The 13,969-nt window shown below is 40.2% G+C and overlaps 1 protein-coding gene and 1 long non-coding RNA gene across 3 annotated transcripts in view; one reads left to right on the plus strand and one right to left on the minus strand.

Moving 5' to 3' along the window:
- Positions 1–9,047: 9,047 nt before the first annotated feature.
- Positions 9,048–12,023, minus strand: CCN2 (cellular communication network factor 2). Its single transcript, XM_077893218.1, has 5 exons — positions 11,900–12,023; positions 11,559–11,781; positions 11,168–11,419; positions 10,824–11,035; positions 9,048–10,446 (listed from the first exon to the last, which is right to left on the minus strand). The coding sequence occupies exons 1-5, from the start codon at positions 11,963–11,965 to the stop codon at positions 10,150–10,152; spliced, it is 1,050 nt and encodes a 349-aa protein (XP_077749344.1). The 5' UTR covers positions 11,966–12,023; the 3' UTR covers positions 9,048–10,149.
- LOC144311174 (uncharacterized) overlaps positions 11,539–13,969 on the plus strand; it is a 73,717-nt gene continuing 71,286 nt past the window's right edge. The window contains exon 1 of one of the 2 annotated variants that reach the window (XR_013376757.1): positions 11,539–11,966. This is a non-coding gene — a long non-coding RNA (uncharacterized LOC144311174). The remainder of the gene's footprint in view (positions 11,967–13,969) is intronic. The other variant, XR_013376756.1, reaches the window with a different exon arrangement.

Consider the following 13,969-nt stretch of genomic DNA (forward strand, 5'->3'; position numbering starts at 1 on the left):
TGGCAACACCTTCCAGCAGATCTTCCTGCTGGTGAACACTGCTCCAAGTGATTGCCAGTGGCTCCTGGCTTCCATTGCCTTGGAATCCCACTAAAATCTAAAAAGTTAAATTTTAAAGGACTGGAATCCCAAAAAACTAAAAAAAAAAAAAAAAAAAAAAAAAAAAAATCTGGTTTCCCTCAGTGGCTACTGGGACTTTCAGCATCATTCCTCAGGGCCAGCTCTCAACAGGCTTCCTATTAAGCTGTTAGGGGTAGTTATAATGCCACATTGGGGATCCCTGGGTGGCGCAGCGGTTTGGCGCCTGCCTTTAGCCCAGGGCGCGATCCTGGAGACCTGGGATCGAATCCCACGTCGGGCTCCCTGCATGGAGCCTGCTTCTCCCTCTGCCTGTGTCTCTGCCTCTCTCTCTCTCTCTCTCTCTCTCTGTGACTATATGAATAAATAATAAAATCTTAAAAAAAAATGCCACACTGTTCTTTCAAAGTTCTTTGTATCTCTAATGGCTCCTCTATATACCTCTGGTAGAAGAATCCCACAGATGGAGATGCTGGGCTTTTGGCTTGAAAGGCTGGTGCATGTTTTCTTATTGTGGGGTCCTCTATGTTAGCTGAACAATCTGTGTTCCTAGAAGGTCACAATACAATCATACCATGTTTGGAATAGTGTGACACAAAGACTACCACAACGGATCGTAGAAAATTGGCAAAGACTCATACGGAAAACAATGAAAGCCACCAAAATTGAATGAGTGAACTAAGAGAGTGTATAACAGCACTCGGAATGCTGTTTCTGCTGCTTTTCTCACTTTCTTTGCTAGTTACTGAGGCAGAACACATGAACTGACTTTCCTAGAACTCCAGCAAAGCTTCTCTCTTCCCTAGAAGGTTACCTCCTGAAGGTCACACCATAAAGCCCGTACCTTCATCCCAAAGTCCATGGAACTACAGTGTCCAGTTCATGCCCCACATGCATCCCTTCTCCTACCACATCTCCACATTAAGGGATCTATGCAAACACCATCCTGGAACTTGCCCCAGAACTTTTAGAGTTTCTTTTCTTTTCTTTTTTTTTATATATTTTTATTTATTTATTCATGAGAGATAGAGAGAGAGGTAGAGACATAGGCAGAGGGAGAAGCAGGCTCCATGCAGGGAGCCTGATGTGGGATTCGATCCCAGGACTCTGGGACCATGCCCCGAGCCCAAAGTAGACGCTCAACAGCTGAGCCACCCAGGTGTCCCCTTTTAGAGTTTCTTAACATAAGTATGCAAACTTGCCTAGCAACCCTAGAGTTAAAAATTATGAATGATATGAAATAATCGTCACATTGGGATTCATCAGCTCAAATTATGGGTAAAGTTTAAAAATCAACAAATAAATAAAACGCAAAAAACAAAAAGCAGTCATGTTGTAGACACATTTTCCTTAACCCTTGGATTTAATGTCATTTTCAGGACTTCATAATGCATTACTAGAAAGAGTATAAGAAATACTAACCACAGATCAGAAAAATTTAGCTAGAGAGGATTTCAGTCTGGGAAAAAGAAAAAAAAAAACAGAGTTGTGTTTTTCATTTTAAAACAATCCTCTGAAATGATATAAATGAACATTTTAAAAATATGAAAAGAATAAGTTTATCTTTTATTATTTTCAGTGTTAAGGGTTTTCATTTTAAAGGACTTCAATCGCAAACAGAATAAATCAGTATAAACTGGATTGAGAAACTATTAGTGAATGAAACGTATAAATTAAAATTTTTCATGAGTAATTAAATTCAAAATTTTGACCCCAATTTATCAATTCAAATTACTCTACTGTGGGCAGCCCTGGTGGCTCTGCAGTTCAGCACCGCCTTCGGCCCAGGGCATGATCCTGGAGACCAGGGATAAGTCCCACGTTGGCTCCCTGCATGGAGCCTGCTTCTCCCTCTGCCTGTGTCTCTGCCTCTCTGTCTCTCTCTCTGTGTCTCTCATTAATAAATAAATAAAATCTTAAACAAAAATTACTGAATTTTAGATTATATATGGTTTTGTGTTAAATTTGTCTGTTTCCTAAATTCTAACATTTTGTGTAGCACCCATCACATCAGCATTTAGATTTGGATACTTCATGTGTTCTGTATATTATTTTCATGATGATGATGATTGACTAGAAGTCACTTGAGACTTTTAGAAACACCTTGTTTCTCAACCAATTAGATTCAGGGTATTATTATTCCCTTTGTCTTTATTACATCTTAGACTAAATATTTCATTACTGTAGTATTTATTTTATAGCCCAGCTTTCTGGGAAAGGACTCTGAGACCTTTAAGTGCTTTAAAGCCTGGTTTCTTGTATGAAACTGAGTCGATGAAGAGTAACGATTTAAAAAAAATAGACTTGGTTTGAAATTTTTGTTTATTCATGTATGAGTAAAACTTACTGAAAGTATTACCTCCTCCTCTCTTCTTTTGGTTTCTTCTGCTCTGCCCCAGGATGCTTCATGAACTGGTATCTCCAGTTTTTTGGTTTTGTTTGTTTTAATTAGGTAAGGGTGGTGTGGATAAGAGTAGTTTTTGTTTTTCATAAAACAGTATTTTATATCCATTTGCCTGCCTCTATCCTATTGAACTGTACATATACATAATGTAAAGTGTTGGTAACTCTTATTGTTAAAGTGGAACTTACATAGTGAGGTGTTACTTTCTACATGGGACTCTAGATACCTTAGAATCTTGTCCTCTTAGATTAAATGATGTTTATTGAGTTTCACTAAATATACATCAAATATATAGTTTCATGATTTCTGTTCATCAGTTTCATTCTGGAATTATGTTTTAAGGAATAAGCCTGCTGATAAGCTAATAAAAAAATAAATGTTGGAAGAGATCAACTTGGTCCTCTGAGATTTAAATTGAAAATTGGTGCTAGTCCCTTTGATGTTAAAAGAAAAATCCAATGCCTCCCTAAAATATTTGTGCATTTTGGAGAACTTTCTTCTTCTAGCTATGAGTTTCTACCCCCATTAAATTCTCAACCTCATTTTTCATACATGATGCCATAATAGTGTGCAGTGAAGCATGTTATATGAACTGTGCTATTTTTCAGAAGCTTATCATCTGAAATATTAAAAATAAGTTAATGTTTTTCCTGTTTATAAAGTAATAATTATTCTTTGTAAACAATGTTGAAAATCTAGAATACTATAAAGGTGGAAAAATAACTCTCAGATAATCCTTTTTAATGTTTTGACAATATTCCTTTAAAAAGGTGCTTGAATTTATTTACTTAATTTTTAGATCAATTAAAATTGAAATACACATCAATAAATATAACAAATGTTCTCATGCCCTCCTCTGAAGTAAAAATTATTTTGAATTCCTTTTTTTTTTTTTTTAAAGATTTTATTTATTTATTCATGATAGTCACACAGAGAGAGACAGAGAGGCAGAGACACAGGCAGAGGGAGAAGCAGGCTCCATGCACCGGGAGCCCGACGTGGGATTCGATCCCGGGTCTCCAGGATCGCGCCCTGGGCCAAAGGCAGGCGCCAAACCGCTGCGCCACCCAGGGATCCCATTATTTTGAATTCTATCACCATTAATTAGTGGTTGCCTATTCTTAAATGTCATATAGATGAAATCATACAGTGTATATACTTTTGTATCTGGCTTCTTTCATTCAGCATAATGTTAGTGATTCTTTTTGTATTGATGTATATTATTCCACTGTATAAATATTCTACATTCTATCCATTTTCTTGTTGATATACATTTGAGTTCTTTTAAGTTTTGGGATGGATAGAACTGCTTTGAGGATTTTGTTTATGTATTTTGTTCATTTCTCTTGGATCTATACTTAAGAGTGAAAGTTTACTGTGTCATAGGTAGCTATATATTTGGCTTAGGTAGATACTGACATACAATCTTTCAGTTATTATATTGGCCTAAGTTACATACACTAACTGTGCTGACAAAAATTGTTAGAATTTGTTGAACTATTCCAAGTCTTCATATGCTTTATATTCTTGAGATATAAATTCCAACTAATCAATAATATTTCTTATTAACTCAACACTTCTTCCTCTTTTTTCATTATGGTTAAACATCTGATATAGAAGATGGGTCTTCATGTTGATGTCTTTGGAAGCTATATCTGGATTTGGAATCTGACTTAGTATTTTAAGGATATATTTTACACTGTTTATTCTTAGTCTTGGCAACAGTCTATATAATTGGTATGATTCATGAGGTAAAGAATAGTTATTAAAAACTTACAAAGGAGAATCTTCATGATTTCATTTATGGCATGGGAGAATGAGGTATGAAAATACACTGATGTGTATGAATATATGTGACTTCACTAAAGGCTATGCATGTGTTGCACATGCTCCTAGGCACAGGGCTAATAAAGGAATAGTGGCTTGAATAGCTAAGCCATTTATTTATTTGTTGAATAGTTCATTAAATCCAAAATCATGAAAACCTCAAACACGTTTTGGCATATTCTCTATTTTTTAGTAAGGAGATGAAAGATTTATTTTATTTTATTTTTTGAAAGATTTATTTTAAAAACCTTTTCTTAATTATAAAATAATGCATATTCATTTCTGAGAATTTGGAAAAATACAGAAGACTATTTTGAAAAAATGTAAAATTACTTTAAGCTAACCATCATGTGATGAATACCATAAATTTAAAGCTTTGTTTATTTTAAAAGTCATCTTGGAATTATGTCTGGGATTGGTACAGATTGCGCTTAGTGCTTCTGAGGCACTGTAAAATGTGTAGAGTACCAAAAATCTGATACTAAAATCATCAGAGAGCTTATGTATGATGAATACTTTCTCTGTCATTCTCAGGTCACCAATTATGTGTGTTTCTGTAACTATCAAAATGAACTAGAAATTTAAGGACAGTTAATGGTCTTAATGCACTGAAGTTCTTATCCTTCTAGAGGCTCAATTTGTCCAAACTTTAATAGGAATCTTTTAAATTTGTCTCCTGAACTTTTTTTTTTTTAAAGATTTTTTTTGTTCATTTATTCATGAGATACACAGAGAGAGGGAGAGAGAGAGACACACACAGGCAGAGGGAGAAGCAGGCTCCATGCAGGGAGCCTGATGTGGGACTCGATTCCGGGACTTCAGGATCATGCTGTGGACCAAAGACAGACGCTAAACCACTGAGCCACCCAAGCATTCCCCTCCTGAACCTTTTTGATAGGTCTTAACTGTCCTTGTTAACTTCATTATTATACAATATGAAAGGTTGTCCCTGAATAAATGTATTTATTTTACACATTCCTTGTGCTAGGCCTCAATAAACCATTCTCCAAGAAACCTTAGTTTCTTTTAGTGGAAAATAGTATTTCAAGAGCACATAGGAATGCTTATTCTCTTGAGTTGTCATTGTATCTAAGCCTTTTCACTGAGAAGATATAGGAAAAAATTTATGCGTGTGTTAAGAGATAAAATACATTATAAGTTACGCTGATATTTTTAATTCGAATTCAGAAATACAGAATTTAACTTCTTTTATATCTGTATTTGTGACCTCCTCAGTAGGAATCCTAGTACTCATGAACACTAGTGATAGAATATCCATAATGGCTCGCCTGCTTTATCTATATTATACACCCAACAGTCTCCAAATTATAATACCACCACCATGAAAGCAGTTAAGTATTTGAGGGGAGGCATCTGCTATGTCCATTCTCCTCCACCCTATATGGTTGCATTCTACACTGTCAGAACATACTGTATAACCACTGTACACTATATGTTCTCCTCTTTAACCTTCATAATCTTAGTCCTAAAGATAAACTATACTTAATGCTCATATACTAGTTTTTATATTAATATCTCTCAGACATTTTTGTTTTCTAAGATTTTTCTCTAATAGAGTTTTTCAGAAAGGGCCCATAGGAACAATATGCTGAAATTCATACATGTTTTATTTTTATTGTATTTATATATATATTTTTTAAAGAGAGGATAAGAGCAGGGGAGGAGCAGAGGGAGAGGGAAAGAAGCCTAAGCAGGTTCCATACCCAGATGTGGGGCTCATCTCACAACCTTGAGATCATGACCTGAGCTGAAATTGAGTCAACTAATTGAGTAAGTGACTCAGGCACCCCAATTCTTGCATGTTTTTGGCAGTTTCTCTGTGTCTTTTATTTTTGAATGTCCGTTCTGGAGGATAAAAATTCTTTAATTCACATTTTCTTTTTAATTTTTATTTATTTATGATAGTCACACATAGAGAGAGAGAGGCAGAGACACAGGCAGAGGGAGAAGCAGGCTCCATTCACCGGGACCCCGACGTGGGATTCGATCCAGGGTCTCCCGGATCGCGCCCTGGGCCAAAGGCAGGCACCAAACCGCTGTGCCACCCAGGGATCCCTAATTCACATTTTCTTTCTTTGAGTATCCTAAATGTTAATCCAGTATTTTGGTTTAAAGTGTTGCATGCATGCGTGCATGCATAAATAAATATGTTACTGTCAAAAAGTCTGATGATGAGTTAATTTTCTTTTACTTAAGAGATTCATGTTCTTTGCCTAGATGTTCTGATGGTTTTTCCTTTTTCTTTCTATTTCAGTAATTTTACTAGAATATGTCTTGGTGTTGGTAGATTTTATCAGGTATGTGGTATGTTCTTTCAATATGTGCTTTCAAATTACTTTTTATTTCAGTAAAGTTTTCTTGATTTATTTCTTGTCTTCTTCTCTAGGACCTCCTACTATCCATATGTTAGATTTTCTTTGCCTATCTATGTATTTATCAATTTTTCTAGAAACATTATCATACTTTTTTTTTTTTTTTAATTTCCCTCCTCCTTACCATCTATTCTTCTTAAGGAATTTCTGGTTGTTCACTCTTTTGTTCCTTCTTGTTTGATATCTTTCTTTAATTTCCAATTCTTTTCTGGGTTTTATCAACATATTTCTAAGTTTTACTAACTGTGATTTGTGTTGCTATTTTGTGTCATTAGTTGTTTCCTTTTTATTATTTATGTCTACTCTCATTTTCTTAATGTTCTTTTGAAATAATATAATTTTTATGTGTTTTCTGGGCATGTATTTATGACATGCTTTTGTTTCTGCTTTTTATTATTTTCATATAATAATATTGTATGGGATTTAGCTTTGATAATTTTGTTTTCCTTTCTTTTACGTGAAATTAGTTTTCTTGAACTTTGTTCAGTAAGGACACTTGGTTTGGACAGCTTTTTGAACTTCACAGAGATCTTTTATTATTTTCATGTGGTTTTATAAATATGGCAGTTTACCTCCTCAGATTTTGAACCTTTGTTTCTCTCGTTTTTACCTAGGCCTTCTCATTCAATGTCTCTGTTGTCTCTGACCTGCTCAATTTTTATTTCATTCCCACAAGCATGGAGTCCTCTCCCGTGGGAGAGAGCTCTTTTGTTAAGATTTATTTGGGCAGAACCCCTGCCCTCAGATTGGTCTCCTATACTTCACTGTTGGCTATTTTGGAGTTCTCTTCTTCTCAGAAGCATCAGATATCCTATCACATCTGTTTGTTCCCACACATATGCTGACACACTGCACGTCTTATGTGGTTGATGATTTTCTCGTCCTAACATTTTGAGATTGAAGGGATGCCTTACTACCTAGTTTTGTTATAAATATTGCTCATGGGATTTTGATTTTGCAATATAGTTACTCTGTTTTTATGTGGAAAATTGAAGTCTAAAATCTATGCCTCTGTTTGTATTTCAATCTTCCCAGAATTCTCAAATTCCTTTTAAAACACTCAGGCTCATTTACCATGGCTCTTCATCTTTGCATCTAGGAGTATATTGACAGAAAGACCATGTGGATTAGACAATGTACTCTGTGTGTGTGTGTGTGTGTGTGTGTGTGTGTGTATGTATGTGGGTTTATTTGGGGAAGTGGGGTATAGCTGCTGACAGTGTTACCATATACTTATATGGAAATATCCTAAAAGTCCAATGTTTTGACCAAAAATACTTTGCACATTTTGAACACGGCAAGTTTTCCCTTTGGTTTGTGGCATCGGCACTGTTGGTAGAACTAGTGTTTATTTTCAGATGTAATTTTGTCTTTTGGAATGACACTGGCATTACAACACTGCTGATTACCCTGTGATGGGTTAGTTTGTCTGCAACTATGCCCCCCCTAAAATCCACAGCTATACTGATCTGGAGAAAACTGTGCTTTTAGCTGTCTTTGGAATATTTTTGTTTGCCACTTACTTCAATTCACGTTTTGGTAGAGGCCTGGATAGATTCCAGAATCATTTCTAGGCTTCTTGAACAATTTCATTTTGTCACTTACCAACTACTTGGTAAACTATTGATCTTGAAATCTGATAGTCAAAAGCTTGGGGCAATGGAGGAATTGCTTTTAACTTAAGATAAATTTCTATTAATGTTAATAGAAATTATGCTCCTTTTCTACTTAGACCATCATCTATTTGTGATTGGTTATCATGGCAACTGAAAACAGAACTATGCAAAAATGCAACTTATTAGATGGTTCCATTTAAATGCAGATTTTAAAATTTGCAGATTTAACAGTAAGATTATTGAAGTTCAGAAATAGATCTATAGTAGAGTATACAAACTCAAAAAATAGTTAAAACCTTTACTATGTAGAACAGAGAGTATTTTGTGATGGGAAAGTTTGTAAATTAAATGCCTACAATGGCCAGTGAGGTATTAAATGTAAACAAGATCAAATGTAACCAATAGGGATTATGGAGATTTAAGTTACCTAGAGAGAACTGAACCTAAGGATCTATAAAGTACTGTGAAGTTAACAAAAAATGTCTGTACACAAACACATACACAGACACATATATACTGTGTCTATATACACACTATGTATGCCTGTAAGTTTGTGACACTTAATTCAGCGTGAAATAGGTTTATGGAAAATTCTATTGACCTGATTAACCAATTCATCAGCAGATATGATAACAGATTTAGAAAATTACAGATAACTTGTTTTAAGACAAAAGCTTCCCATATATATTCAAGAAAACTCAGAAATGTTTAGAAAAGTGAATATCCACATTTTTTTATAGAAAAAATATATACTTTATTTTCAACTAGAAAGGTGCAAACATGTAACTTTTGGTCACATTCTCAACAAGTAAACTGTCCAAAAAACAGTCATAGTCAAAGTAGAAACAAATGCTTCCAGGTGGAAAAACTGATCAGCTATACAGAGCCACTCATGTTTTAACAAAGGCAATTTGTTCATTAAAGTGAGGCTACCACATTTCCAACTGACAAATCAGACTCCCAAGGACATCATTACCTCATATTCAGCAAACAATCTGTTTTGATGGACTGTCATTCTGAGCAGAATTTCCATTTGAATATCCATTTCATGCTTTGAATTATCAGACAAGCTTTACGTCCTACCTATGGTGTTCAGAATTGAGGCTAACATTTGAAATATCAAAGCATTAAAAACAAAAAGGCACAAACAACTTTAAATTAACTTAGATAACTGTACAAATATATATATATGTGTATATATATATATACACACACACACACGCACACACACACACAATATTTACAGTATCAATAAAAAAAAAGTTCTGGCTTATTACAGGCAAATTAGCTTGCCACAAGCTGTCCAGTCTAATAGACAGGATTCTGATTCCTGAACAGTATCATTCAAATCAGAATGTCAGAGCTGAATCTGCTGTTCTGACTTAAAAAGAACTTGACCCAGCCTCATGAAGAAGGCTGGAGAACACACATCCTAGCTGTCGCTGGAGCTGCAGGTAGGTCAGTGAGCATGCTAAAATTCTCCTTCCCATTTACACTCCAAAGAGGAGGCACATTCTACTTTAGGATGACAATCCTTTCTACAGGTGCTCTCCCACTGTTCCTAAAGTCACACCTTGTTATACTCTGGTGCTATGTGCTAACGCAGTCCCACTGTCAAGTCTTACTTTCTTCAAACCAGTGTCTAGGTTGATAGACTATTTGAAGGTCACATGGCACAATATTTTGAATTTGGCGGCACTTTTTCTTTCCCCCAGTTAGAAAAACAGATTTAAAGTAACTTGTACTACTGAAATCATGTTTACACAAAAAAATGAGATGTGAATCAGTTCAAGTTATAGCCTCATGAGTTAATGCCTCTCACACTCTGGCTTTATGCCATGTCTCCATACATCTTCCTGTAGTACAGTGACTCAAAGATGTCATTGTCTCCAGGACAGTTATAATGGCAGGCACAGGTCTTGATGAACATCATATTCTTCTTCATGACCTCTCCGTCAGGGCACTTGAACTCTACAGGAAGCGTGGTGGTTCTGTGGGGAGTGCAGCAACGGCCATCTGTGCATACTCCACAGAACTTAGCCCGGTATGTCTTCACGCTGGTACAACCAGAAAGCTCAAACTTGACAGGCTTGGCGATTTTGGGGGTACGGATGCACTTTTTGCCCTTCTAAGGAAGACAAAGCAGAAGAAAAAAAAAAATCAATGGCTCTATCAGGGGAGTGGCTTTCTTCAAGTTCTGTGTGTTTTAGTCTTAGGTTGTCTGACTTTTGTTTATATTTTGAGGAGTGGAAGTTTGAGTCTCATTTGCCAGTCTTCCAAAAATAGACATAGCCTCTCTTGGGATGTCTGGAATTAACAGTGTGGAGAATTTCATAGTGGAAAGCTGGTGGTTCCTATTACACAACATCTCATTCCAGCAAAACAGCTCAATGGTTAGATATTTTTGGAGACAAAACGTCTCTAATAACAAGGGTGGTGAGACCCAACTTTGGTCCTATTCATTATCATTCCAAGAAAATCAGTTAACGAGAGCAGAAAATGTACCTTAATGTTCTCTTCCAGGTCAGCTTCACAAGGCCTGACCATGCAGAGGCGGCTCTGCTTCTCCAGCCTGCAGAAGGCGTTGTCATTGGTAACGCGGGTGGAGATGCCCATCCCACAGGTCTTGGAACAGGCACTCCACTCTGTGGTCTGGACCAGGCAGTTGGCCCGAATCATAGTTGGGTCTGGGCCAAACGTGTCTTCCAGTCGGTAAGCTGTGGGAGCAGAGCACACAAACACTAAGTAAGACGCCAGGATAAGACATTTCCTCGTTCCCTTGGCAAAGCGAGGAGTCAGCCCCCGGGAGGGAGGCTCACAACACCGACTTAGAGGAAGATTCAACCCACCGGCCAGGGCAGGGCCAACCACCGTGTGATCCTTGGGCTCGTCGCACACCCACTCCTCGCAGCATTTCCCGGGCAGCTTGACCCTCCGCGGGAAGGGGCAGTCGGGGCTGGGCAAGCGGACGTCCATGCTGCACAGGGGCACGCAGCCCACCGCCCCGTCCAGGCAGGTGCACTGGTACTTGCAGCTGCTCTGGAAGGACTCTCCGCTCCGGTACACAGTTCCTCCGAAGACGCAGGGGGCCCCGTCTTTAGCTGAAGGAGAGGAAGGGGACAAGGGGGTACGCAAGGGTCAGGCATCGGTAGCAGCAGGAGGCGAGTCGGGGACGCGCGGGGCGCAGGGCTCCCGGGGGGGGGGGGGGGCGGGATCACCAGCGCGGGCCGCAGCTCTTACCCGTGCACACGCCGATCTTGCGGTTGGCCGGGGAGCCGAAGTCGCAAAAGAGGCCCTTGTGCGGGTCGCAGGGGTCGCGCTCCGTGCACAGCTCGCCCAGCTGCTTGGCGCACACACGGCAGCAGCCGCAGCCGTCCAGCACGAGACTGACGCCGGCCGGGCACCTCGGCGCCGGCGCGGCCGCACACGGGCACTGGCCGCCGCAGTCCTGGCCGGCCGCAGGCTGCGGGGAGGAGGCGGCGGTCAGCGGGCTCCCCCCACCCGGCGCCCCGGGCCCTGCCCCGCACCCCCCGCCCTGCGCGCACGCCTCCGCCCCGGCCGCCGCGGGGCTCCCGGCTTACCCGGCCGCAGAGGGCGAGCAGGAGCAGGAAGGCGCCGCGGACTGGGCCCAGGCCGGCTGCAGACATGGTGGGCGCTGCGGGAGGAGCGGGGCGGCCGGGAGGGCGGCGCGGAGGGCGATGCGGAGGGCGCGGAGGGCGCGGAGGGCGCGGAGGGCGGCGCGGTGGGCGCGGAGGGCAGCGCGGAGGGCGCGGAGGGCGCGGAGGGCGCGGAGGGCGCGGCGGGCCGGCGCTGGGTCGCGGGCTCGGGCCGGGGAGGTGGGGGCCCGGGCTTTCGGAGCCGAGGTCTGGGAGCGGTCGCTCGGGCGGCTGCCGTCGTGGAGAGGCGGTCGGTCGCGGGGACGGAGGTGCGCTGGCGGCCTCCTCTCTGCGGGAAGAGTTGTTGTGTGAGGCCGAGGCGGGCGGCCCGCGGCATTTATACGCTCCGGGCGGCCCCGGCTCTCCAATGAGCTGAATGGAGTCCTACACAAACAGGGACATTCCTTGCATTCCTCCCCACCTTCCTGCCTCATCAACTCACACCGGATTGATCCTGACCCCTTGACACTCCGCATTCTTCCCGTCTGAAAAAGCTGGCACACTGCAGCTCACCGCCCCCCCCCCGCCCCCCCCAAAGAGGCTCAGTATTTCCAGCACCAAATAGGATTTTTTTTTTCCCCTCTTGCCTCTTCGCACCACTCCTGACTTACATCATTGATGAACACATCAATTACTACTATTTGTTATACACTCACTTTTCTTTCTTTCAATATTTTATTTATTCATTCATGAGAGAGAGAGAGGGAGAGAGAGAGACAGGCTGATGCGGGACTCGATCCTGCGACCCTGCGATCATGCCCTGGGACGAAGGCAGACACTCCACCCCTGAGCCACCCAGGTGCCCCTCACTTCTGTTTCTAATAGTTGTACCCGCCCTACCCACTGACTTACATGTTTTTTAAGAGGTAGGTATCCTAAGAGGCTAACAGCAAGGATTCCTAAAAAATTCGGAAGGGTTTCCTTTTTATTTTTTTGTACTATTTTAATTTCGGAGGCTGTCTTTGAAACTCATCAGAGAGCAGAAAAGTAGTTGCTTTTAACCAGCTGAAATCCCCAAGAAGTCTACCTGCAAATCTTACATTCCATGTTGGAGAGGTAGGAATTTGATTCTTTCTCACTTGACATAACGGTTTGGATGCCTCATGCCTGGACAAGAAAGAGAACAAAGCCAGGGGTCAAGTCAAGAGTATGGATGCAGTTTTTGCGGGTGGGTGGGGGTGTGTGTTCCAGCACACTTGCTCTGTTTTCTCTTAATATAGGTAACAATTTTATTGTTGGGAATATAGGGATCTTGGGGTTTACTTGGGGTGTTCTAAATACAGTTTGGGTCTTTGAGAAATGAGTGATTTTTCAAAATACTAAAACCTGTAATCTTTGAATGTGGATTGGACTTGGTTTGTCTCACAGTAAAAAAAAGCCTGATAATTTAGCAAGAACAGTGTACCCTTTTATTTCTGGTTATAAATTAAGAGTGTCAGTGAATAATACAGTTTAGTAATAACTCTTCACACTGCTATGAATAGTGATTGTGACTTCTTACTGTCCAAGGAGCCTGCGGCCTAAGTGGAGTGAGATCAGGTCAAGGAAACAACAGGTTTTATTCTCTCTGCTTGTGCACAGATGTCAAATATGGCCAATAAGTCTAAGCACATTTCCATTTCTTAATATTGCCAGTTAGCTGCACTAAGTACTTAATTAATTAGCCATGCTTCCACTTAGAATCTACTGTTTAACTGCTTTGTTTTTTTGTTAATGTTTCCAGTTACCATTTTGTGTAAAGTGAGTGATTCCAGAGCTGGGCCATTTTCTTGTATTGTGATGCCACATCATTTGACACATGTTACCAGTGACAAACTCATTTCAGTTGTTGATTTAAGATAAACATGCCTGTGTCTGATGCAAAGAAGAGCATTCAGAAACAACCCTATAGATTTATAATTTGAAAACAGCCTATGTTTAAACAGTTTAAACAGCCGCATTTTTTTTACACGTTTCAATTCGCTCTATTGAAAAAGAAAAGAGCCAAGAAGAAAA

Source organism: Canis aureus, chromosome 1, assembly GCF_053574225.1.
Source record: "Canis aureus isolate CA01 chromosome 1, VMU_Caureus_v.1.0, whole genome shotgun sequence".
Taxonomy (NCBI): Eukaryota; Metazoa; Chordata; class Mammalia; order Carnivora; family Canidae; genus Canis; species Canis aureus.